We start from the raw sequence: 27416 nt of genomic DNA on the forward strand, positions 1-27416 counted from the left end.
GCGCTCAATTAACTTTGGCGTGCTCGCCATGTAATACGATTGGCTCTCACGCCCACATACTTCATCCAATCAACTTCAAACTTGCTGGACATGATGATGGCTTCGCCCTGAACGTCCCGATATATTAACTTCCCACGTAACTCATAGCGCCCCCCGGTGGTAACAGGAAGTGAACTAAAATTCATTAAAAATACATAGTTGACCCCATCAACTTCATTCCACTTCTAAAACATGCAGAACCAGTTGGTGAAGCTACATTATGAAGACTGTGAAGCTACGAGTAATGGCGTCCCTGTGGGGGCGTGGCTACCATCAATTCCTCGCCATGAAAATACGTTTGGCTTTTTGATGGCTTTAATGAACTCGTATCATCATGAAAATTGATACACAGGTCCAGGGTGGAGACCTCTTCCATCTGATAGGGGTGTCGCTCATGTGGCCCCCTAGTGGAAACCGGAAGTGCCATTTTTTGCATCAACATTGTCCGATTTCCACGAAACTTCACATGTGTGAGGAGGGGCTGACCCTGAACACACCTGCACGCATCCCATTACTGCCCCCTAGTGGACGGACCTTTAACTGCTCATAACTCCCTCATGCTTTGTCCGATTTCCACGAAACTTCACATGTGTGATGAGGGGCTGACCCTGAACACACCTGCACGCATCCCATTACTGCCCCCTAGTGGACGAACCTTTAACAGCTCATAACTCCCTCATGCTTTGTCCGATTCACTCCAAACTTCACATGTGTGATGAGGGGCTGACCCTGAACACACCTGCACGCATCCCATTACTGCCCCCTAGTGGACGAACCTTTAACAGCTCATAACTCCCTCATGCTTTGTCCCATTCACTCCAAACTTCACACGAGTGATGAGGGGCGGCCCCTGAACGCACCAGACCACATGCGGTGACTGCCCCCTGGTGGATGAACAAAACATTGCATTTTTGGCCTCCTTCCAGGTTTTTTCTCCATTTCTGCTCCGCGCCATAGTGTGACTCAGGCCCCGCGGTGGCATGGGCAGCGAGGGCCGCCATCGCCGCTTGCGGCTTTAATTATTATTATTATTCTTCCGCGACAACATGCCCCAATTTCGCCCCTTTCCCCAACTCGAAAATGCGTGAACGTTTTGTCGGACGTCCGTCCGGATCCGACATTCGATATTTTGTGCTGCTCGCGCATGTCCGACGCGAAATGGCGAAATAGCGCCCCCTACAAAGTTCAAAAAAGCCCATAGGGAATTCGGGTCACTTTGGCGTAGACGGACGAAATTCGGTACACATATGTACCATACCCAGATATACAAAAAAGCCTCTTAATGTCATGGTGAAATGTCAACAGGAAGTCGGCCATTTTGAATTGGTCGTTTTTGGCGCCAAATTAACTCGTCCAAAACGATTCGCCCGACACGCTCCAAATTTGATAGACAACATCGTCAGACCTAGCTGAGCTTATATTGTGCTCCGCAGGTCTGTAGCTCAAAGGGGTTGGCCTCTGGCGTGCCCCGAAGTTTGGCGACTGTTTCGGTGCTCGCCATGTAAATACGATTGGCTCTCATGCCCACATACTTGATCGTAGACGCTTCAAACTTGGTGCAAAAATCTATGGCGAGACCCTGAACGATCCGACATATTATTTGCCTACGTCGCTCATAGCGCCCCCCGGTGGTAACAGGAAGTGAACTAAAATTCATTAAAAATACATAGTTGACCCCATCAACTTCATTCCACTTCTAAAACATGCAGAACCAGTTGGTGAAGCTACATTATGAAGACTGTGAAGCTACGAGTAATGGCGTCCCTGTGGGGGCGTGGCTACCATCAATTCCTCGCCATGAAAATACGTTTGGCTTTTTGATGGCTTTAATGAACTCGTATCATCATGAAAATTGATACACAGGTCCAGGGTGGAGACCTCTTCCATCTGATAGGGGTGTCGCTCATGTGGCCCCCTAGTGGAAACCGGAAGTGCCATTTTTTGCATCAACACTGTCCGATTTCCACGAAACTTCACATGTGTGATGAGGGGCTGACCCTGAACACACCTGCACGCATCCCATTACTGCCCCCTAGTGGACGGACCTTTAACTGCTCATAACTCCCTCATGCTTTGTCCGATTTCCACGAAACTTCACATGTGTGATGAGGGGCTGACCCTGAACACACCTGCACGCATCCCATTACTGCCCCCTAGTGGACGAACCTTTAACTGCTCATAACTCCCTCATGCTTTGTCCGATTCACTCCAAACTTCACACGAGTGATGAGGGGCCGCCCCTGAACGCACCAGACCACATGCGGTGACTGCCCCCTGGTGGGTGAACGAAACATTGCGTTTTTGGCCTCCTTCCGGGTTTTTTCTCCGTTTCTGCTCCGCGCCACAGCCCCGGCGTGCCTCAGGCCCCGCGGCGGCATGGGCGAGCGAGGGCCGTCCATCGCCGCTTGCGGCTTTAATTATTCTTATTATTCCGTCACCTAAATGCCCCAATTTGGCCCCTTTCCCGACTTCGAAAATGCGTGAACTTTTGCCCGGACGTCCGGCCTGATCCGAAATTCGATATATGTGGCGGTCGCACATGTCCGACGCGACATGGCGAAATAGCGCCCCCTACAAATTTTAAAAAGTCCCATAGACAATTTTGCTTACTTTGGCGTAGACCAACAAAATTCGGTACACATATGTACCATACCCAGATATACAAAAAAGCCTCTTAATGTCATGGTGAAATGTCAACAGGAAGTCGGCCATTTTGGTTTTGATTTTTCCCGCCTAAAACTAACTCCTCCCACAGCGTTCGCCCGATCAAGTTGAAATTAGGTACACAACATCGTCAGACCTAGCTGAGCTTATCTTGTGCTCCGTGAGTCCGTAGGTCAAAGGGCGTGGCTTCCAGCGCTCAATTAACTTTGGCGTGCTCGCCATGTAATACGATTGGCTCTCACGCCCACATACTTCATCCAATCAACTTCAAACTTGCTGGACATGATGATGGCTTCGCCCTGAACGTCCCGATATATTAACTTCCCACGTAACTCATAGCGCCCCCCGGTGGTAACAGGAAGTGAACTAAAATTCATTAAAAATACATAGTTGACCCCATCAACTTCATTCCACTTCTAAAACATGCAGAACCAGTTGGTGAAGCTACATTATGAACACTGTGAAGCTACGAGTAATGGCGTCCCTGTGGGGGCGTGGCTACCATCAATTCCTCGCCATGAAAATACGTTTGGCTTTTTGATGGCTTTAATCAACTCGTATCATCATGAAAATTGGTACACAGGTCCAGGGTGGAGACCTCTTCCATCTGATAGGATTGTCGCTCATGTGGCCCCCTAGTGGAAACCGGAAGTGCCATTTTTTGCATCAACATTGTCCGATTTCCACGAAACTTCACATGTGTGATGAGGGACTGACCGTGAACACACCTGCATGCATCCCATTACTGCCCCCTAGTGGACGAACCTTTAACTGCTCATAACTCCCTTATGCTTTGTCCGATTTCCACGAAACTTCACATGTGTGATGAGGGACTGACCCTGAACACACCTGCACGCATCCCATTACTGCCCCCTGGTGGACGAACCTTTAACTGCTCATAACTCCCTCATGCTTTGTCCGATTCACTCCAAACTTCACATGAGTGATGAGGGGTGGCCCCTGAACGCACCAGACCACATGCGGTGACTGCCCCCTGGTGGATGAACGAAACATTGCATTTTTGGCCTCCTTCCGGGTTTTTTCTCCATTTCTGCTCCGCGCCACAGCGTGCCTCAGGCCCCGCGGTGGCATGGGCAGCGAGGGCCGCCATCGCCGCTTGCGGCTTTAATTATTATTAAGGTTACTATTATTGTTACCACTGTTGTCATTGTTACATATTAATTAATTAATTTCTTATCATTATTTACTTTATAATTTATTTTGTATTTCATTTATTTATTTCTCCTCTCATTCAAAAATTTCATTCATTTATCCTCCGCTCCCACACTCTTCCTCAATCCTTGGTCCTTATCTCTCTCCCGTATTTCTAGAATCATCGCTGTTACTATTATTTTTTTTTGTTTGTTTGTTTTGTTTTGTCGTTATTGCTGTCACAACTGTTATTTTTTAAAATTATTATTATCATTATCATTATTTTTATTTATTTATTCATTTTTTTAATACTGTTATTATGACCAAGGTTACTATTATTATTCACCATTTTCTTTTCCATCATTATTATGATCACCATTTATATAATATAACTGACTTACACACACACACACACACACACACACACACACACACACACACACACACACACACACACACACCTTATTTCACATTTCATGTACACATCAACGTAAGCCATCAATGCATGTTCACTGTGTTGTCTGTTGCGTTTTTTTCACAATAAAAAAAAAGAAAGAAAAGAAACTGAGCGGAGCTGTGGGCTCGGCCTGTTCAAACTGTCACCACTGTGTAGTGTGAGGAAGGACGGAGGCACTGGTGTTGCATTCAGGTGCAGTCAGGCAGACGGCCGTCGGCAAACCAACCGGATGTCATTTTACTCCACCAGAGAAAGACGGTAAAACGTGGGTCAGGTAAACAATACCACATCACCATGACAACATATTGTCAGACCTGTATTGTTTTGCCTCGTGCTGGTGGACCACTTGTTTACATAGACGCTTGTTTATCCTGTTACATGCTGCGTCTGTTGTCTGTCTGACGTCTGCCCAATTACACGTGAATGCAACATCAAGAATACGTTCAGATATGCAACCGCACCGCTAGATGGGGGGAATTCCTACATATTATACCTTTAAAGCAAAGCACTTAGACAACCATTACTCACTGGAGCGGCCCAGCAGTGGAGCTGATAGGTGATAGCCTCCTACAGACACCTTTCACTCTTCAAACAGAGGTTGGCAGAACACATCAAAAAAGCCAAATTGGAGAGATTTAAATCAGTGGGAAGTGACTGTACCTTTGCTGTGCTCTATTAGTCATATTTAGACTGAAAAAGTGGACTTGAATAGTGCAGTTGGTGTAGACGTATACTCAACCACCAACCAAATAAACCCTTCCCTCCAAGGTTGTGTGTCTTTTCATGTTTTTTATTTTATTTTATGTAATCTCCCCCTGGTGAGAAACAGGTTGAAGTTTATCTCATGAGTGTGCATGTGTGTGTAGAGGTATTTCCACCTGCAAAGTTCAGCTGAAGCTGTCGAGAAGTGGCTTCCAGTCAATTAAAAAAGAAAAATACATGACACGATAAAGCTGCTAACGGTCCTTAAAGGTCTGGAGAATTTTCCCTCCCTCCTCAACACAACACACGGAGTGATAAGGCTTGGTTTTTATTAAGGAAGGCTGAGCTCACATCTCTCTGCTAAAACTCTGTCCTGTGATGTTGTGGTTAAGACTGCCACTGCCTGTGGAAATCCCTTATCACACCTGCCAGAACATTTCGCTGCTTTTATGGCGTGAACCTGTTCACTGAAGATCTTCTTCTGCTGTTCAGGTAGAGAGGTGTGTCCTTTCAGCCAAGTATTGTATGTAGTGTGTGCGTGTGTGCATGTATGTTCGTACCACGTGACAAGAAATGGAAATTTGTGATGGAAAAACTACAAACAAACATGTTAGTTCTCATCCTTTGTTGCCAAGTGTCTTCAGTAATAGAAGGAAGAGGAACAGTTCATTTAGGACTTTGTTTGATGTTCTGTTGACAACAGTGAAAGCAGTTTGACTGATTAAGGTAAAACACAACAAAGACTCTTCTAAGGCATTGAAAAGAAAAGTAGATGCACATTATTTTTCTCTTAAAGGCCACGTGTGTGCGTGGCATCTAGAAACACACATCACCAGGGAAAATCCCGAGAGCCAAGAAACTGATGTCTCATTCAGACTCTTGTCTGATTAATGCGGAGGATCTGTTTGACCTTTTAGGAGAGTGTCCTGTGTTCTCGTCTTGGATATTAATATTCTCTCCATTAGGAGTCACAGTGATGATGTCAAACATTAAGGGTGATTTGCACGTTGTAAAACAAGAAACGGTGACACTGATTGTGCTACTGAATCTTAGAGCCTCGTTCCTGCTTCCCGTCAAAATACCTTGGCAGCTTTTAAATTGTGCGTCATGGCTGTAAATCATATTGCTGATAAAGTTCTGACATTGTCGTTTTCTTCTGCTGACTTGCTTAATCATGAACTGCTTTTTCTCCTTTTCAGCCGTTCTCAGCCTTTTTGTCTTTCGTCTTTTCTTTTTTTCTTTTTTATCGTCCGTCCTCCAACTCACCTTGTTTTTCTGGCTGTCCCTTCACATTCCCACAATTTGACTTCCTCTGTCTCAAACCTTGTGTGTGTGTGTGTGTGCATGTGACAGAGAGGTTGGGTGGGAGAGAAAGAGGGCATGTATAATTTAGGTTGCTTGGCAGAAGCTTGTCTTTCCCGGCGTGGGGAACTGGACCAGAATTCACTCAGACCTGCTCTCCCTCTCTCTCTCTGCTCCCCTCGTCCTTGTAGCTGTCCCCTAGAAAATGCTTCTTGCTGGCATTTTCCGGTAGTTTCCCTACTCGCCGTCGCTCTCGCAAAGCAGTATCTCCCTCCTTTGTAAACCTCCTTTTATAACAGGCTTCTTATCATTGATCATCTCTTGAACTTTTTCCTACCTCTGTCCCGCCCTCTGTCCGTCTCCTTCTTGTTGTGTCCCCTCCGGTCAGCACAGCGCTGCAACTTCACACAGCCTGCTGAGGTTAACTCCTGACTGCTTTACACAATCAGAACACAGAGGATGTGCATAAATTAGACAGGGAAGCCTTTGTTTGTGTGTGTGTGTGTGTGTGTGTGTGTGTGTGTGTGTGTGTGTGTGTGTGTGTGTGTGTGTGTGTGTGTGTGTGTGTGTGTGTGTGTGTGTGTGTGTGTGTGTGTGTGTTTGTGTGTTTGTGCGTGCGTGGCAGCGGGTGGGGATTGGTGTGAAAAAGCCGTGACAGGTCGACAGAGCGCTTAACCACATCCTGTTCCTGCTGGTTAACAAGATGGGAAATGTTTGGATTGAGAGGGACATGCCTCTCTCATGCTGGGGTGTGCCACGTTTTTGTCTGCCTTGTTTCATCTCTCACTGATCATGCTTTTTTTTCATATTCCTGTCTCTGTTTTCCGTCCACCCCCTTAGCAACTACAAAGTGCAGAAGTTTGTGTGAGAGCAGAAATCAAATCAAATCAGGAAGAAGCTTCGAAAGATGATTAGATCATACGGAGCGGCCTAACCTTTTAGCTACAGCTGGCTATCTAAACTTCACTGGACATCAAAACACAAAATATGGAAAGAGACCAAATACATTATCTAATCTGATATACACATTCTCTTGGATAGTGACCTCTGAATTTTTAGCCATGCTAACAGTGTAGCTTGTATAGAAGGCAAAGCCAGTCACTCACTCAACCACTTTGGTCCAGAATGAAATATCTCCTTGGTGACTGGATACCTTGCCTTATTTGCCATAATCCCCAGAGGATTAATCCTTGTGTTTTTCTGATCCACTCACATGGCTTCCTCCACCACCATGAGACTGACATTTATGTATTAGTGTTAATTTAGCCCCCAAAAATATCTAATTGGAGGTAAATGAAATGTGATGTGGACATTAATGTTTCCCTCAGGATGAACCCTTAATTTAACCATCAGAGAAATGAATTTCCCTTTTGGGATTAATAAAGTATTCTGACTCTTAACCATCACAAGGTCGACCATTTTTTATATTCTGAGTATTTTTTCGAAGCAGATGTCAGCATGCTAATGTAACGGAGGTCACGTGAGGAGAAGTGACGACGTGTGGTTACGTTAGCGGCGACGTTAGCGGTACTGAAGTTAAACTCACTTATCCATAAAAGACGTGCTAACCCACTTGCCAAGTAGTCATTGACCTCTTGGCAAAGCGGTTAGCATCGTGGCCTGCGGTGCAGGAGACCCAGGTTCGATACTCACTCAGGCTCAGGCCAGACAACATCAGTCACACTAACACAGTAAGATGTTGAACAGTGATGTTGTCAACACCCTCGCATGCAGGTGTTACTTAGGTCAAAACAGTGGTTTGGATTTGTTCTCTGATGAGAACAAGTTTCCTCTGATCAACACTATTCCTACGTGTTTGGTGTGAAAGTGCAGTAACTCACTGTCTTCTCATTACTGTCAGGAATAAAGGGCAGCAGGAACTCTGTTTGTACACCCAGACATTGATCACTTTAACCTGATTATGTCTGCAGTCCATGTCGTCATGTTTCCTACTGAATTACGTGTGTGTGTGTGTGTGTGTGTGTGTGTGTGTGTGTGTGTGTGTGTGTGTGTGTGTGTGTGTGTGTGTGTGTGTGTGTGTGTGTGTGTGTGTGTGTGTGTGTGTGTGTGTGTGTGTGTGTGTGTGAGAAAGAGAAAGAGATTGTTTATTGATGAATCATCTTTCTGCTTTTGTTTTCAAAGGACACAGATTAACTTCACCGTGGCCATCGACTTCACAGCTTCCAATGGTAAGTAAACACACACATACACTTTGAATGGCCACACCAACACTCTGACAGACCCACATAAAGACACACAGGCGCACTGAACGCCTAGAGTATTTATTCAAATATATGTTGATGGGGAATCAAGTGTTTCCTAATAGCCCTCCCCACCACACCTGGCAGCTTGAGCTGAGTGCTTCAACATGCTACGAGGGCCGTGGACATGTACAGGGAGATCAAGACAAGTGCCATATTAATACATTTACAACTGTATTAAGTTGATTAGCAGCCAATTTAGCTCCATCAGTGACGACCCACACATGTTGTGGTGTCATACAGAAGAACTAACGGTGAACCACTAGAAATCTATTACGTTGTTGTTCATGGAAAACACTAGCTGCTATATGGAAACACAAAACTGATTGGTTAAACATCATTTAGAAGTTCAAGTGGCTCTTCAAATAGTTGTAGTGGGTCTCATGAAGCCCCTTTACACCCACACAGCCAGTGGTGATATGTTATCTTATTTTTTATATACAAATTTGACTTTCATGTGAAGATATGAGGGCTACAGTGTATTGTGCTGTGATTCTTGTCACATAAATGGTATTTCTGTTAATATCAAAACCAGATTTTACTGACGTCCTTTAACTTCACTCCCTGTGAGCAGGCCATATGAACTTTCGGCCTTGTAGTTGGTGTTTGGTCAAAGACATTTTATCACAGCCATACAGTAGGTTGCCATAGACCTCAAGCAAACCGTGGAAGAGTGCTATCTTAAAGCCAGCAGCTGGCTGAACTGAATTTTAACAAGCCCCTTTCATTTTGACTGATTGGCCCCAGACTCTGACAGTTTTATATCTTTCTGTACTTCTTGTAATCATGTGTAACTCATTGAAATCTTAAATATCCATAGAAGTTGACTGACTATATTTTTTGATGCTGCTGTCGTGTCTTGGTAAAACTAAAATAAGTGAACATGTCGTGCAAAATTTGAAGGACACGCTTGCAATCATGAATATATTAAAGCAAATTAAAGCAGAAGTAAGGTGAATGTTTGTGTTAATATAAGTCTTCAATAGTTGTATATTCCGACAGCAATCACTTACATAGAGTGTTTGGTCTGAAACACGGGTCTGTCAGTCACTCTGCTCTGCTGTAAGCCGAGGAGAAAACTTTCCTTGTATCCTACAACCTTTATCCAATGAGGAGAGAGAACGGCATAAAGGGGCAGTCCTCTCTGTGTGTGCAGCCAAGGGATGCGCGTGAATGTGGTGACGTAGGGACGAGGGCGGGGACTGCTAACTCCATCTGCTGACAGGAAGTTAGCCAAAACCACCGGATCGCTTACTTCTGCTTTAAGTTAATGTTCTCACATAGCAGAGAAATCTTGGAGTTTGATCCCCTACACCGTAACCATGGCAACCTCTAAACTTAATCACATACAACTCTGCAGCTTAGTGATTGCATGCATGTATAGTGTAGTAAATGACTTCAGATAAATCAAATCTAATTGTGTTCTTCTGTACTGGTACGCTGACTGGATGTCAAACCACGTTGTGCCTCTGATTGTGTTTGTGTGTTTGTGTGTTTGTGTGAACAGGTAACCCAGCCCAGCCCACCTCACTCCACTACATGAGCCCGTACCAGCTGAATGCCTACGCCATGGCCCTGAAGGCAGTGGGGGAGATCATCCAGGACTACGACAGTGATAAGATGTTCCCCGCGTTGGGCTTCGGAGCCAAGCTGCCACCTGATGGACGGATCTCCCACGAGTTTGCCTTGGTGAGAGCAGGAGGAGGAAGCAGTGGAGTTCTTCTTTAAACCACTCATCTCTAATCTTGGACATTTCATTGGATTGGACCAATTAAAAGGAAAACCTGGAGGTCTAGATGGGCTTTTAGCTAAGTGTTCCACATACACTGGTGGTTGTCTAAATAATTTTAGTTATATCTTAATTCATTCATAATAAATGTTGTCATTGTCATCAATACAAAACCCTGTAGAATACAAAATATCTCTTTTTGTTCCATCTGTTTCTCCTGTGCCTCTGGATCTGACATTAATCATGTAAGTTAATTATTTTCTCTCCTCTTTTGCTGAATGCAGAACGGGAATCCTCAGAACCCGTACTGTGCAGGTATCGACGGTGTGATGGAAGCCTACTACCAGAGTCTGAAATCCGTTCAGCTCTACGGACCCACCAACTTCTCCCCTGTCATCAACCATGTGGCCAGGTACCTCACATACCTACCACCTGCCATTGAAAAGTGTCTCCACCTTTTTCTAAATCTCACATTTACACCTTCCTCGGGAAAAACTTGAGCTTCAATGTCTATGTTACCTCATGCTCACCAGATTTTCACCTGAGAATTTGCTATCACTGGTTATATAATGAACTTCAAATCAATTGAGGAAGTGTGAAAGAACACGGAGTACATTTCACCCTGCGATTGACACTCAACATGTGTTCTCAGGTTTTCTCTAATGAGCTTTCTGCAGTGAGTGTTACCAGGTAGATAACAAGAGTGAGAGGAAGAGAGGAAGAAGTACTGAAAAACTGAAAAGGAGCTGACAGCTGATTGCATGTTTGTTTGTTTCTGTGTGTTGATGGGAACATAATTTAGGCTGAAGGAAAGCCAGGCAGACACGTGATCTAGACAAAGTTCTCAAAAAAAAAAAAAGATGGAAAAAGAAAAAAAAAGCAAGGAACTATTCATGGAAATATGTACCAGTAATTAAATAGATGTGCTCAAGAGGAGTCTCTCATCAGGTTACTTTACATATTTAGAACATAATTTAGTGAAGCCTTAATTGCACAGTTACACGTGAAGAGGCAATTGCACTCGGGAGGAAAATGATGAAACGAGCAGTAATACAGAGACAGAAGTTTACTTTTTATCACCTCTAACGTCACCTGAACACCCTGATTGCCTTCTCCTGACTCAGCGCCTCATTTTCATTTTCTAACTGCACAAACTCATCATTAGTTGTTGTTTTTTTTTACACCTTAATTGCTTCAAAATCATGATAATCACACTGTTCCAAGAGGATCTTCTTTACTCTCTCTGTTGCTGACAGTGAGATGAGAAAATCAATATCACTCTCGTGTCTTTACATTAAGCATAAAGCTGGGAGGCAATTGGCTTATCTTAGATTAGCATTTTATCTAACTCTTGACAAATGTGTGTGTTTCAGAAACATCAAAATCCTACATAATCTTTTTTACTGCATTCTTTAACTCTACCACACATTGTTGTATGTGTATTATTCAATACTGACAATTCTGGTCCTTGCAAACAGAAGAAAAACAACACAAGGATCGAATTCTAATGTAGCGGACCAATGTAGTGCCACAAGCCTATTTAAAAGATATCATTAGGTGTTTGTGAAGCATAAATATATTTTAACATTTTAGGCAATGCAGCATGCAGCATAAACCCATGGTCCACAGCCAAACTGCAGCTCATTAACTCTGTTTTTGCAAAATCATAACAAAATCTAACTTCAAGAATCAGCTCAGCCCTGCTGGACGAGTACCAGACTAATCAGCATACATTCCAAAAAGTCATCCTCCTTAACCTCATTAAAAACTTTTTTAAATATTCACATACATACATGTAGTATTTCTCTGCAACTGTTTTTCCTGTAAGGCTGCTTATGTTGCCACGTACAGTACAGGCTCATGTCCTTATCCAGTCCCATCCCTGTCTTTCTTCTTCTATTTCCATCCAGCCCTGTTGTTCTCTTTTATGTTGCTTGACTCCAAAAAGCAGCTGAGTGACTATTACCTTTAGCTCTTCTCCCCCTGCTCTTTTACCTCCATCTTTATCCATCAGCGATGCTCTGATCATTTACAGTGAGATCCAAGTATCAGTGAAGATCAGACAGACATGCACAGAGATCTAACCTCCCAGTGCAGAAGGGTGACATGTAGCAGAAACCCAAGTGACTGAAATAATCTCAGAGTGTAAATATCAGTAAGAGTCAGTTCATGACTCACATGGGAGTGAAAGGTCACCCTCAACGCCACAGGAGAAAATGAAAGCCACATTAAGCCGAGGATCGGTAGAATTGACATGAAGATAGATGTAGAGAAAGAAACACTTGACAGATTAGGATCCTCCAGAGTGGGAGGTAAGTGACATTTATTCAGTGAGAAAAATGATTTTCAGGGGATGTGAAATGCTTTATTTCCTCTCCACTATTTCTGTGTATTCTATTTAATTTGAGAACAAACCAGGCACTTTAATTAAAACCACAATGAATGATGCTTGATGTGCTCAAGTCATGAATCATCGCGATAAACCAAAGACATGATGGCAGCACAGAAATAACCACAAAGATGGTTTTGTGTGTTTTTGTGCGTAGGTATGCAGCTTCAGTGAAGGACGGCTCCCAGTACTTTGTGCTCCTCATCATCACTGATGGCGTCATCTCAGACATGGCCCAGACCAAGGAGTCTATTGTCAACGTAAGAGCGTCTATTGTTGCTGCTCCTGCTCCCTGACCCCTTCAACAAAAAATATGAAAGAAAGAATTCAAGTCAAGTTCATTGTTTTATCTTGCACAGTCTAGTTTGAAAAGTTTGCATCCGTAAATGATTTTGACACTAATATTAATAATGACAACTAGACTAGACTCCTAGGCACCTGATACAGTTTGGAACTGTCAGATCTTTCCTAAATCTATTCTACATGATGACATGATGAAGAAGCAGGGATGTCGGCCCAGGAAGGTGGAGGGATTGGATGTTGCTCTCTAATATGATAGAATTAATCATAGAAAACTTTAAATTAATTCCGTAGCCTCTAATATTTCATAATGCACAGTTCAGCAGTTTCTTTGATGTAAAACCATGAACAAATATATGCAAATGAGCAGAACTGTCTTGGCTAAATGACTAATTACATTTGAGCAGAAATGTGTTTCTGTCAGCGCCTAAATGTATTGACTATGAAATTACCCCATTAATAAAAAGGCCTTACAAACAAATGATGTTAGTCTGCCAGATCCATGCAGCGCAGACATCCGAGTCTGCACATAAACACAAGGGGGAGTTAATTAAAATTTGAATGTTTGATATTGACTTTATATACAGTACTGGGAAGCTTTTACTACTGTCGTTGTTTTTTTTCTGTGCCACTCTCAGTCATGACAGCATGTTATTCCCCCTCTGTGCGTCCTCTCAATCACTGTCAAGTCAGAGCATGCTCTAGAGGGAAGCCACATCGCCGTGTGGATAGAATACAAACAAAATGAACAGTGAGCTGCGCTCGTTTCTGCGAAAGCACTGATTCATGTCAGGCCTTTAAAAGCAGTGGAGGAGATCAGGCTAAGGAGGGAGGAAAGGAGGCGACAAAGAGGAAAAGGAGGAGGTAGAAGTGTCTGAACCAGTAGAGACGCAGCCAGGATCTGTACTGGGGCCAGCAAAAAATAAATGAGATCTTTTGATGAGATAATCTACTGCTCTCTGCTCTCTGCTGCCTGAGGTTAACACATTACTCAAATACACTGAACAAACACCACTGGCCTTCTCCCTCTAATACACTCTGACACTTACACATACAAACACACACACACGTGATTTGTAAGCTGTCAGTGAGTGAAGCTTTGGGTTGTTGATTCTCTGGTCTCTAATATTATTCACTGTGATGTGTGTCGACCCACGCAGGACTGCAGGAGGTGCTGCAAAACACACACACATCAGGGGTTCACACACACACACACACACACACACACACACACACACACACACACACACACACATTATACAGTACATATGTATTATATACATGTTACAAGACTAAAAACACAGCGTGATCTGTGCCTGCTTCATTCAGCACCACTGAAGACAGGGCTGTACCTGTAGCTCACGTGTAGCTCAGCTCTAATAATGAGCCGCATGAGCAGAATCACAGCTTTTTGTTGAAGAAATGTTATTAAAAAAAATATAGAAATGTATCAAATTTGTATTCGTTTTTTATTCACCTCTCCTGCAGGCCTCGTGTCTGCCAATGTCAATCATCATTGTGGGGGTAGGGCCTGCAGAATTTGATGGTGAGTCTACAAGATCTTGTGATTTTGAGAGTAATGACTGACACACGCTTACCAGATTTGTGTTTTCCTTTCCCATCTATCCCCCTCTGTGCTTTTTTTTTAATTGTTTTTTTCTTCTCTTCAGCTATGGTTGAGTTGGACGGCGATGAAGTCAGAATTTCATCCAGAGGAAGATACGCTGAGAGAGATATCGTTCAGGTACATGCTGCTGATTGTTTTGACAGAGATCAAACATGAAACCACATCCAGGATTATACATTAGCTCTGTCACTGGGGCATAGAGAGTCTCCTGTGATATTATACTCTACATCAAGGCTGAATTGATACAACCAGGTAGAAATAAATATAAATCTCTAGGCCCTTATTAACCGCTCCCCTGCTGGCCATTCTCATCCAGTTTGTTTTACTACTACAATTCCACCTATCCCCATGTTGGCTCCATGAGACACATACAGTACATTTATTCATCTTAGAAGCCCAGTTCCTAAATACAGTAGTAAAGGTTGTAAACGTCAGTCAATATGAGATCTCCAGATACAGTAATAAAGCAGGACCCGGTGCAGCAGGTGAATATTCTCAAAATAAATTACGATTAAATCAGTACAAAGAGTTTTGCCTGGAGCCCCAGGGTAGTCATCCACTTTGACCCACAGACAATCCAGCCCTGGAAAAAAAAATATATCATGTCATTATGCTGCTGCCAGTCATCTTGATCCAAGTGTCATTTATGCAAAAGTATCAAACCTCAGAATGATAAAGAGACATTTTTCCCAACAATCACAACACAGAGGATTTATTTGGCAGTGCAGAAGGATTAGAGTGACTTGTTGTTACTGTTACTGTTGTATTGCTAAAGGTGAGTCCTGTCCAGCTCTGTCCCAGCAGACAGACACCGTCACCTTGACCCTCTGGTGCACCAGACCCCATATGGCCAAACAAACAAACCCATAGACACACATATCACTGCCTGCTGCCCAGTTGTTGTGAAGAGTCTGCCAAATGTCTGTTTCTCTGTCTTTCACTCAGTCTCACCTTCTCATTAAAGTGTATGAACAGACACTGAGCTCTGACCCCCGGGTCCTGGTTTAAAGGGCCCACAGGGCTGCATGAGGTCTGCAGCCAGTCAGACCTGTCAAGTGCTACAGAGAAAAGTGAAAAGGAGCCACATCAAAGGCCACCTTTCAATTACTGCAGTTTGGGAGACGAGAATTAATTTCATATTTATGTAAGTTCCCTCGCATCAAAGCAAAGAAAAGGAATGCAGATATTCAGAATGAGACGTTTGTTTTGTTGTGCTGCGGCTAAGTCACGTTTCCCACCATCCATGACCTTTATACTGCTGCTGTCATATCTTGCTCCCTCATCCCACATGGGCGAGAGAGACACACTCGTTAACTGGCTTTTTAACAAGCTGAAGTACACACACACACACACACACAGAAAGAGAAAAACCTGGAGATGGAGAAAAACTAAGTTTCAGTGCGAGAACATTACATCAGCTCTGCCTACAGGCTCTCATTACCAGCATGCTAATAACCCAGAGACACATGGCGAGGTTTATGTTTTACAGCGAGAGTTTCCAACACAAATTGGCCCCTCATACGATTCTGTGACTGTAGGTAACAATATCTCATTAGGTAAATGAAACAGAGACGTCTCTGCATCCATCCTCACTGAGCTCAGCTGTAACCTATCATCTGTATAAGAGCAGATGACCTGCGACATGATAACCTTTGTGACAGGATACGCATCTATAAAATCAACAGGTGGATTAGGATTGTGAAGGAGGTAATGAGATGGGATGTAAATAACGAGTTGCAACAGCCTGATAGTTAGAGAACAACATGTGCACGAGGGTTCTTCAGATAAACTGTGAAAAGTGACCCTCCAACAACAGTTTGTAGCTCAGTGTATGATAAAAGCCTGTTGAGAAAATAACATGTTCATCCAGATATGTAGCCAATTGTAGGTACTGTACATCTACAGGTAAGGGAGCCATTTCAATTGAATAGTCCTTCTATCACAACTTTGTCTTATCTTCATAGTTTTCAGTGAACAATGAATCAAAATAGTGAAATCACATCATGGCCAAGTGCAGTCTTGATCGGTGAAATAAATAATGTCACATACATCATTAACAATGAAGTAATGACCCAGTGACCCACTCAGCAATGAACAACATGCTTGTTTTTGTATGTTCACCAGGTTCATTGTAGCCAAATTATTGAAATCAATTCTTTTATTTACATAAACACAGTTACGTTCATTAAAACACTTGGCCACTGATTTTTGAACCACAGCTTTCCTGGTCCCATTTCCCAGTAAAAGAAGGCCCAGTGAGCTGGAGGCAGTGAGGTTCAGACTCTACATTCATGAAAATCAGGACATTAGTCTCTGACGGCCGTGAAACTGAGACTGGAATTGAAAACAATTGTTACCCACCCGTTCTTTTAAGTCCACAGGATCAATTGCAAAAAAAGCTGAGTTGGGTTTCGGATTTGTTATCAACCACTTCTTGAATGTACTTGTTGTGGAACTTAGCCATGCTGATCCCCTGTTCAAATCTGTAGAGTTACTGCTGGCTCTGCACCCATCTGGATGTTTTGCTCTGATATATTTCACCCTCATTCCTCTGCTCTTCTTTCTCCTCACCCTTTTTCTTCCACCTGTACTCCATCTGTCTCACCCTCACCCATTACTGCTCCTCTCATCTGACTATCCCCTGAGCTCCTCTACCCTTAACTCTAACTGCTACTGCACCTCTTATGGTTTCCAATCTGGTGCGGTGCATTTTTCAGGGATAATGGTGGCAGATTTACCACTTGAAACCCTGTACTTCTTTTTGAAAAAGTGGGCCCTCATCCCCCCGCCACCTGACTCATTTTCAAACCAGAGCTCTGTAAAGGGGCTCCAAAATATTCACCCGACTGTGGTAAAAGGCCGAGGCTGAAGATTCATATTGCAGGCAAAAAGTTTTCATCCTCACCTACAGAAAACTTTTTTTTTTAAACACTGCAACAAAACACTGTTCAGTGTTGAGCTAGTTAGTCCCAGTATTATGTGATTATAGGACTAAGTTATTAAGTTATCTTTTTTGCTAGCTTGTTTGCATTGTGTAAAAATAAGACATGCTAGCTGTAAATAGGGTTAATGTGTCCTGCCGTTTCACTAAATGTGATTATGATTTGTTACAAGACATTGACAGTAAATCTCACTTAGATATGTAAGTAGTGAGCTAGTTAGCCAGATGTGCTAACAACTGTGGAGTGACCGTCAGTTCACTTCCTCAACCTCTGCTTCCTTCTTCGTCTTTTCAAAATGTCACTTCCGTGGTGTTTGTGTCCTCTCCTCCCTAGTTCGTCCCGTTCAGAGACTACATCGACAGGACGGGCAACCACATCCTGAGCATGGCCCGACTTGCCAAAGACGTCTTGGCCGAGATCCCCGACCAGTTCCTGTCCTACATGAGGACCCGCGGGATCAAGCCGTCGCCGGCGCCACCACCCTACACACCACCCAGCCAGCCAATCCAAACCATGATATGAGGAGCCATGCAGAGAAAAAAAAGGTTTTTAAGGAGTCAGGGGTCAACTTAACCGACTTAACGTGCAAAATACTTCCATTTTCCTTAAAGCCACTCTCCATGCCTTGATGTGGTGGGTCACGCTGGTCTTTCTTGTGTTCAGGAGGCTGCATGTCGGGCCAAGAGAGTGACGCTTTCGAGGGCAGAAAAAGCCAATGAGAGTCTGTTTACTTCCACTGTCAAGCATTCCTGTTGCTGTCTGGATCTTTTTTTTTTTGTTATTGCCTGGAAAACCTGGACAGGCTTTGGAGAGACTTTGGAGAGTCTGGAGAAAGATTTAATCGGTCTGATCCACCTGATGGAGGACAGAAAGAAAGAAAGAAGAAACGTTGTAAAGAGAATGTCTCCAGACAAAACAAAGGAATCACTTGATCTTAAATGAACACTAACTTCTCCTGTAAATAACTGGACATGTAGAACTCTCTCTCTCTCTCTCTCTCTCTCTCTCTCTCTCTCTCTCCAGCTCACTCATTGTTTACAGTAAATGCTAAGAAGAATTTTTACTGTTGATACTTTTATATTCACATAGTTTCAATATGAAGCTTGTAATACTCTCATGTACTCTCACTCTCTATCTGGTTCTCTCTCTCTCTGTCAGTCTCTCTCTCCTGACAGGTGTCAGGTAGCAGCAGTGCAGGTCCTGGTCCTGGTCCTGGTCCTGGTCCTGGTCCTGGTCCTGGTCCTGGTCCTGGTCCTGGTCCTGGTCCTGGTCCTGGTAGCCCTTCTGTACCGTACCGTACCGTACCGTACCGTGCTGTACCATACTGTACTGGACTCTAGTGTTTGTATTAACCTTTTGCATGAGTGTAGCCTCAGTCAAGTGCATGCATTTAGTGGCCCTGCACTACCTCTACCCATCAGCCATCTGTCTGTCTGTCTGTCTCTCCGTCTGTCTGTCTGTCTGTCTGTCTGTCTGTCTGTCTGTCTATCTGTCTGTCTGTCTGTCTGTCTGTCTGTCTGTCTGTCTGTCTGTCTGTCTGTCTGTCTGTCTGTCTGTCTGTCTGTCTGTCTGTCTGTCTGTCTGTCTGTCTGTCTGTCTGTCTGTCTGTCTGTCTGTCTGTCTGTCTGTCTGTCTGTCTGTCTGTCTGTACTGTACTGCTCTCAGGCCTGAGAAGTCTGCCTCCCCTCTTGTCTCTGACTCTCTCTCTCTCTCTCTCTCTCTCTCTCCTTTCTTTTATGCCTCTGTCACTTTATCTAGCTGTGTTTCCATTCAACTATTGTTTGTGTTTTATTAGGCATTACATAACATACTTTGGATTTCTGATTTCTACCTGAATGCTTGACAGTCAAAGGTTGAAGAATTGGTCAAGAAATTTAAAATGTATCAACTCCATAATCCAGAGATGTGAATTCCCTGTACAACGGTGTCTGTTGCCTTCAAAAGCCAGTGTGTGCATTATGATCATGATGATTTTTCATTAGTTGTGCCTTTAGAGGAAACAGTTAAATGTTGCATCACCAGTAACAGTTTCAGAAAGGCCAGTTTGTTTGTTCAACTCAAGATTATGAAGATTCAGATCATGTGATCTTTTGTGTAGCATTTTAGCCTGTTGAATGGGAACATAGCTACTCTGTCTGTCTCTCTGTGTATGTGTCTTCGTCTCCAAACTGCCTTGGCAATAGGATGCCCACGTGCCCAGGGGGTTTCGTCTCACTATGTCGTCAAACACCCACGTCCCTGCCCCATGTTTAAAATGATAGCAGCTGCTCTCAAACAGGAAGCTGTTTGAGCAAAAAGAGCCCAGTGGTCAAAAATGCAGAGAAAAACACATTTTCCCTACGTTTGCTTTTTTTTGTTCCATTTTCTTTTCTTCGATTGTGTACTTTTCAATTGCACCTTTGATATAGCTTTTTATATGTTTGTTTTTATGATGTGTATTTTTATGTGCCAATCACGTCTTGAAGGATGATTTGTGTGATTTCTGTCAGTCACCGACAAGTTTCCAGTGTAACATCGAATGATCGTTTTTAGTGAAGAGTGAAAGGATCTGTGTCGTAGCGATCATGATAATGTGAATGAGATTTGTGTGTTTGTATGAAACAACTATGTCTTTAAAACAAAATGAGGTGGAATGTTTAAAAAAAAAAGAAAAAGAAAAAAGTCTTTAAAAACAGTGGGAATACAGGAGCATTTAACATTTATCATTGCAGCACCAAAAATGTGAAGGTTATTTTAGCGTTGCAGTGCTCGCTCTGTTTGTTGTATCAACACTTACAGTGGTTTGCTTCATCATACAAAAAAATATTTTACAAACATTATTAATAGTGAACCTAATGCTGATGCAGATGTTATTTCCATTTTTACACAGTTAAAGCAGAAGTAAGCGGAATGTTTGTGTTAATATAAGTCTTAAATAGTTATATCTTCCGACAGCAATCACTTCTATAGAGTGTTTGGTCTGAAACACGGGTCTGTCAGTCACTCTGCTCTGCTGTAAGCCCAGGAGAAAACTTTCCTTGTATCCTACAACCTTTATCCAATGAGGAGGGCGGGGACTGCTAACTCCATCGGCTGACAGGAAGTTAGCCAAAACCACCGCATCGCTTACTTCTGCTTTAAATACCAAGTCAAAACCAGAAGTATCAATGTGATGACTTAGTAGACACTGTGTAAAGTCATTCATCATCTGAGTACTGCATAAACAGGTTTACTGCTATTATTATTGAAATACTATGGTATATAGTACAAATTATTATAGTATTATTGAGTGCAGTTGAGTAAATGATGTATTACATATACATGTAATTTACAAGCTAACAACGTTGCTCTCCAAATTCATTAACTCTTATCCATATCATATGAATCATATTCATAAGTTAAATAGATTCTATTTAACGTTATGCTGTAATGTTAAGTGTATTGTAAATTGTTGTAAAGCGCATGACCACCACATCATCCATCACTTTTATCCATCGTTTCAACAAACAGTTGTGGCCATTCAGACAATACTGATGAAATTTCCCACCTGATCAGATTAACAGACCTGTGCATCTATGACTTATTAAACCATGCTGTTTTTATCCTAAAGGTTTGTCAGTCACAGTGTGACTAAGGCTCAAAATATTACACATTACAGTATGTAGGTTTTAAATTGGTTTATCTTTCTCTTTTTCATCTCCATCTGCCTTTGTGAAGAGATGTTCAAAGAGTACACTGAGCCAGTGTAGAAAACATGAAACTGAAAATGATGTAATCCCAAAGTCTTATCGCTACATTAACACAAGAAAAATGACACCAGAGACTTCCACCATGCAAAGTGACACTATTTTTTTACACTGTTTGTCTTGATCATCATTGCTGCCTTGTCTAGTTGCTCGACATTCCCAAGTTTGTCTTTCTATTCTCACGGTGTCCACATGAGTTGCTACTGTAGCAGAGTGCTGATACAGCAGGGCTGACTGTATGAGTGTGTGTGTGTGTGTGTGCGGTCACACTTTTATAGCTACCCACTGTGTTCACAGCGTAGGTGGACACATCATTAGGACTGCAGGTCAAAATAAGGAGCTCATTACTGCCTCAGCAGATAGACCGTAAAATGCTCTTCCTCCAGACGGTCAGAGATCCAACACTGCGGGGGTCGGAGTTGGTTTTAGTTTAGTCTGTGCTGATTGGAAGGGCAGAGAGGGTGGGACTCTCACTTGGAGTTAGCCAAGTTTTTGATATTATTCCCTGCTCACAATTTAGCATGAATCCCTTATGGAGATAAATTAAAAAGATCTATTTTGGTTTTAATTTTCTTGCCCAAGGCATTGATTAGCAAACTGGCTTTGTAATGTCAGTTACACAGCAATATTGTCACATCGTCAGCATAAAATTTAACTTTCGCTTTGCTTCAAGAGCTTTATTTTTCCACTTTCTCAACATGTTTTTCTTGTTAATTGGCCAGATTCAGACCCAGGACCATCATACCAACAGCCTACAGGCTTTGTCATGCTATTTGAACAGCCAACTACCTCCTGATTCTTACTTATGTGTTCTTCAGCAAAGCCTTTCAGGGTAGGAAAATACATTTATAACTACATAATCATTTAATCAAATTCCATGACAAGGCTTGTCGACCAGGGCGGGACGTAGTATGGAAGCCAAAAAGGGTCATAAGGATTGGAATTTTAGGAATGAGCAACAACAAAATGATTATGAAATACTTAAATTTACAATTCACATTCCACCAAATTTGTAAAACTAAAATCAAATATTTTCCAGTTCTCTGTGGTTTTAATGTCCTGATTTAATTGTGAAAAAATATTTATTTATTTATTTTTAAGGTTCACAAAATCAGACAGAGAAGTTTAGTAGTCCTGGTAGGCTATTCAGTTTCAATTCAGTAAAAACTGATTCATTCAATTTTCAATATTTATTCAATTGCTTTTAGAATTTAAATTATTTCGGCCTTTCTTTGCCTCTGTAAAACATACACAAAGAAAAGTAATATCTGTACATTTTTGGTGGACAAATACACATAAATATATAGATATGTTTATTTTAAAATATGCTTTTACTTTGTAATCATGTGCAACAGCTCACTAACTTTTCCATGCCCCATAAAACCACGAGTCTGTGTAAATGTGTGTGTTTGATACAAGTACACTATGTGTGTGAGTGGCTGCGAGTGTGTGTGTGTGCATGTGTGCCTATGAGGCACCTTTATAAGAGAGTTTTAATAGTGTTACACATAAGATCTTTGTTTACTAAAGCTATCCAAATAATATATTGTATGCTTGTCATATCTTCTTAACAACGTGCACTATGTTTGCATGTACAGTTTTACAAAGGATGCACCAGTTCCTTTTGTTATAAACTGAGTGTTTTGAAATATAAAAATCTATATGAAAAGTAACTGTACAAAATGGCCTTAAATCTTTCACTGATTTTCTTGGAATTGTGCGATGCCTTCTTCATAAAAATGAATTGTTTAAAAGAATTAATTGTTATCTATTTTGTGTCAGTGTTTCTATTGCTTTCTAGTGTATTTTCTTTGCACAGGTTCAATTATGTAAAAAAAAAAATATCTTGTACTTTTTTGAAAATGTGATTAATCAGAGAAAGCATGACTGAAGTACTGATTGTCTGATCATACATATAATAGATGACTATTTCTGTATTGAACTATGGATTTTTAAATAAATATTCATATTAAACACATTTTCTGGACATTTTGTTCAGTGATTTCTCTCTCTTGATGAATGTTTTTCCTCTGCTCTCTCCACTCACAGTGTAGCAAGAGTGATATCTGGTCTAACCCTCTGAGAAGACACACAATCTTCACACACCAACAACACCAGACTTGAGTGGAGCACTAAAAGCTCCAGCAAATCATGAACTGTGCAGTGTTGAGTAAAATCAAACATGTTGTCTTTGGCTCATATTTCGGTGTCCGTGAATCCTCCTGATTTACCACCATGTCTGCTGTGAGTCCTAACCTGTCATCTGTCTGCTGAGGTGGCATCTATGTCCTATGGAATACAATATTTGTTTCTCAGTTTCCATCCAGGTTATACGGTGCCTGCTGAAAGAGGCAATTAGTGAGACTGTCACACAGAATCTGCTGGGGGTTGATGGTGTTTTTCATCAACACTCAGTCACTCATCGAGTACTGTGGCAGGTGCTGAGATCCCTTATTTTCAAAAGTCACGATTCAACTTGTTTTGATCAGCAGTTTGGGATGCTGACAGTCTCACTCGGAGTGACAGGGATGGAGTGTACACAGGTTGATAACCAAGGTTATTTATAACTTCAAAAAACAATGTTGATCATTGTGGAAAATACACTTATTTGTTTTCTTGCGGAGTTAGACAACTTTGATTCCACTCGTCTCGTAATCATCCTGATAGCTGAGAATATTACTGTCAGATATTATCCCACCTCTACTTAACTGTAGTTTTAAAGGGGGGACACATGTACTTACTAGCTACCTTATTAGGCTACTTTCCATACAAACAATGACACAGACATTAAGTTTGTTGCAGTTAACCAAGTGCATTTATTCTGAAAAGCAGCCCGAGTCAGCTGGAATTATGTCAACGCAAAATGGCGTTGCACTTTCTCCTCAACTTTTACTGTTATGTGTCGGCTAATTTAGCATTTGTGTTACTAAAAGTGTAGAATAAGTTTGCAGTGGCATTTTCATTCACACTCTGTTAATTTGTGATTTAAAGGGTCTGTGCGCGTATGTAGTAGGGCTGAAAAACACACTTTCTCTCTCTCTCCCTTATGTAGCTGATGTACTTCCCCAGCGGTACTTTTTGGTGCTCAAAAGACATCCAAACAAACATCACCTTATTGTGACTGTTGGATGTTTTCCGATGTTGTGCAATAAAACACATTTACCTCAGAAGTCGAAATTTCTGACCCAGATCTTTCCAAGTTCCAAGTGCAATTAAATGTAGCATTAGAATTTGGTCGATGCTTCAGCCAGTGGCATGCGTGCGTTTACCCAACTGTCACTCGAAGCAGCTACACCCTCAGTTATACAGAAAAAATCACCCCCTGTGCAGTCGTCATGAAGTGAGGAAATGAGCTTTAGAAATCAGGCTTTATCATTTATTTCTGTTGTCATTTTAACATGGGAGTCTTTTGGAGCTAGCCTCTTGTGGTCATTTGAGAACGTGCACTTTTTTGGTACTTTCATGGTAGCTGTATTTTTTTGCAGCTTAGGTGCAAACCCGAACTGAGTTGTTTGTTAAATTACTAAATGGGCAGGAAATTAATTTTTGCTCCAAAATATCTGGTAGATTTTTGTGTTACTGTTGTGAATGACTTGATCTAGGATTTAGAGATTATTTTCATTTCAAAACAATGAGGTTTGATATGAGTTTTCATGTAAACTGTTACAGCAGCTTCACTTCCGAGCAAGATCTCACAACTTTCTGTCAAACTACAGTATATACACTCCCAACATTCACTCTCACTCACTAATCACCATCCATATGAGCTGCTGTTTACTTGGTGACATTAGTCCTCACCTGCCTGTGTATGCAAGACGCAATTAATGCGATTCCTTCAGCCACCCACTCACTCTGCATGCATCTGTGGCTTGATGGCAAACACGTGAAGATGTGTCCCATGCAGTCTGATGACTAGCTGTCATCAGACTGTCACTCTGTTAAACAGTGTGCTGCGCCGAGGAGGACGGAGAGCCAACAACATCTGGTTTCATTGCCAATTATCTCATGGAGGGCGTCAACAAAGAGACGTCAAAGTAACAAACACACAGCCTTTTTATGACTTCACTCACATTGGTGCAGAGTCAGAAAGACAAAACTATTATATTCAAAAATCTTTCTTTGAAATCTGGAGAATTGTCATCAGTATCATTATCCCTCTGGCCTCTGGTTTTGTTTGAAGGTATTCTGGGAAATGAAGGAAATCAATCATTTAGACAGATCTTTGCATCTTTTTACATATTTAGAGTGAGGGTATAATAAGGAGCTGAAGTGGAGTGAACATTTTCCAGGTTGTTAGCGAGGACTTGAACACATTGTTGACATTTTCAAGTGGATTTCTCAATTTGTGTGAATTAAAGAGAGACACCCACAGTAAATATGTCCACATTATGTTTATAATAATGCTGGCAGATGGTGACACGGTCTGATGTAAACAGGTATGCACAAGGTGTCCTGCTGTCCAATCAATCACCATCAACTCTCTGGTGGATGTCAGGTGTTGGCTCATCCATTTTCTTCCCCTCCGTCACTCGTAAATTTAGAGAGTGGACAAAATTGCCTGATGAATTTACCTTATTAGATGTCTGGATTTGCATACATATGCAGAACAAATCCACTCAGTCATCTTCACATTTGGCCTGCAGAAGATCAAGCCTGAAATTGTGGAGTGAATGTCTGAAGGGAAGGGACATCAACTCAGAGAAAGTTTGTTCTTCCAAACAAAAACAAAAAAAGATATGAAATGAAATTTTATTTAATGAAGGGATCAATTATGTGAGTGTTCGGGGTGATTCGGTGTTTCTAAATCCTTTTTAATTATTTAATTATCTAATCAACCTGTCACACTTTAAATATTTCTCAAAGGCCACTAGAAATCATTATTTCTATCTTACTCTGGAGTGTTGAGAAATGTTTGAAACAACTATAGATTTACTTGGCACAAATTACAATTCACGTCATATTAAAGGGATAGTTCACCCAAAATTCAAATTTCACTCATTATCTACTCACCCTCATGTCGACTAAGGGCTGGGAGAATTTTCAGAGTCCTCCATACCTTCTCGGAGTTGTGGGGGGGTCCGTGCAGCAGTATTTGTCCATATAATGGTTGTGAATGGTGCTCACTTTTCTTCGTCCAAAAAGACACACCAAAAAACATCCAAATACCTCCATACTGCTCGTCTGTAATGTCCCTCTTGTATTAAAACCCCGACATGAGAAATTGTTCCGCCGGTCAGTGCAAATCACGCAAGATTTGCACTGACACAGGAAGAGCAGTGAACTGAGACACTGGGAGCTTCCGCTACAAACAAGCTTAAAATATAGACTTATTTAATTTTTTTCGGAACAATTTCTCATGTTGGGGCTTCAATACAAGAGGGACATTACAGACGAGCTGTGTGGAGGTATTTGGATGTTTTTTGGTGTGTCTTTTTGGACAAAGAAAAGTGAGCACCATTCACAACCATTATATGGACAAATACTGCTGCACGGACCCCCCCGTAACTCTGAGAAGGCACGGAGGACTCTCCCAGCCCTTAGTCGACATGAGGGTGAGTTAATGAGTGAAATTTGAATTTTGGGTATCAATGTATGACTTAGTAGACAGAATGTTGTTGAAACACTGTAAAAACAGTGCTGTAGTTGTAAAGAAGTGAAATGAAAAAAAAAAGAAACGCTGCAGAGATTTGAAGTGAAAATTCAAATACAAAATAATGTTTTCAGAGATTTGAATTTTTATTTCAGCCTTTCAAAACACTATTTACACTTACAAATCTTTTGTACGCTTTCAAACACGGGTTTCAAGCTTTCAACATTTTTTCTTTCAGTTTTGCTTGATGGCAGGGTTTTAGCTCCATACATCCGTGCCATATGTGGCTGTGTTTGGGTTCTGATGCAACAACTCAAGAGCATGTACACCAGCCATTTGTAACTTTGTGTGATTCCACCCTTTGTCTGTCTTTTGTCCTTGAAGTGGGTTGAGATGTGGGAATGCAAATTATGCTGAGCCGTCCTTTTTTACGAGGTCAAAATAAGCTTATTTACACGCCGTGTGGCAGCTTTATGAGTCCTCAGTGACTTTACTGGAGCTGTTCAGAGGCCACGGTGCTGGTCTGAGCTCAGCTGA

At 41.9% G+C, this 27416-nt stretch overlaps 1 protein-coding gene across 1 annotated transcript in view; it reads left to right on the plus strand.

Moving 5' to 3' along the window:
- LOC311006887 (copine-8) overlaps positions 1-18985 on the plus strand; it is a 108502-nt gene extending 89517 nt beyond the window's left edge. The window contains exons 14-21 of the mRNA XM_083999898.1: positions 8459-8505; positions 10085-10266; positions 10591-10718; positions 12853-12955; positions 14484-14541; positions 14666-14739; positions 17898-18109; positions 18228-18985. Of these exons, the coding sequence (XP_083856024.1) occupies positions 8459-8505; positions 10085-10266; positions 10591-10718; positions 12853-12955; positions 14484-14541; positions 14666-14739; positions 17898-18086 (781 nt within the window). The 3' untranslated portion in view covers positions 18087-18109; positions 18228-18985. The remainder of the gene's footprint in view (positions 1-8458; positions 8506-10084; positions 10267-10590; positions 10719-12852; positions 12956-14483; positions 14542-14665; positions 14740-17897; positions 18110-18227) is intronic.
- Positions 18986-27416: the final 8431 nt, after the last annotated feature.

This window comes from Trachurus trachurus (genome assembly GCF_905171665.1).
Source record: "Trachurus trachurus genome assembly, chromosome: 23".
In the NCBI taxonomy this organism is placed as follows: Eukaryota; Metazoa; Chordata; class Actinopteri; order Carangiformes; family Carangidae; genus Trachurus; species Trachurus trachurus.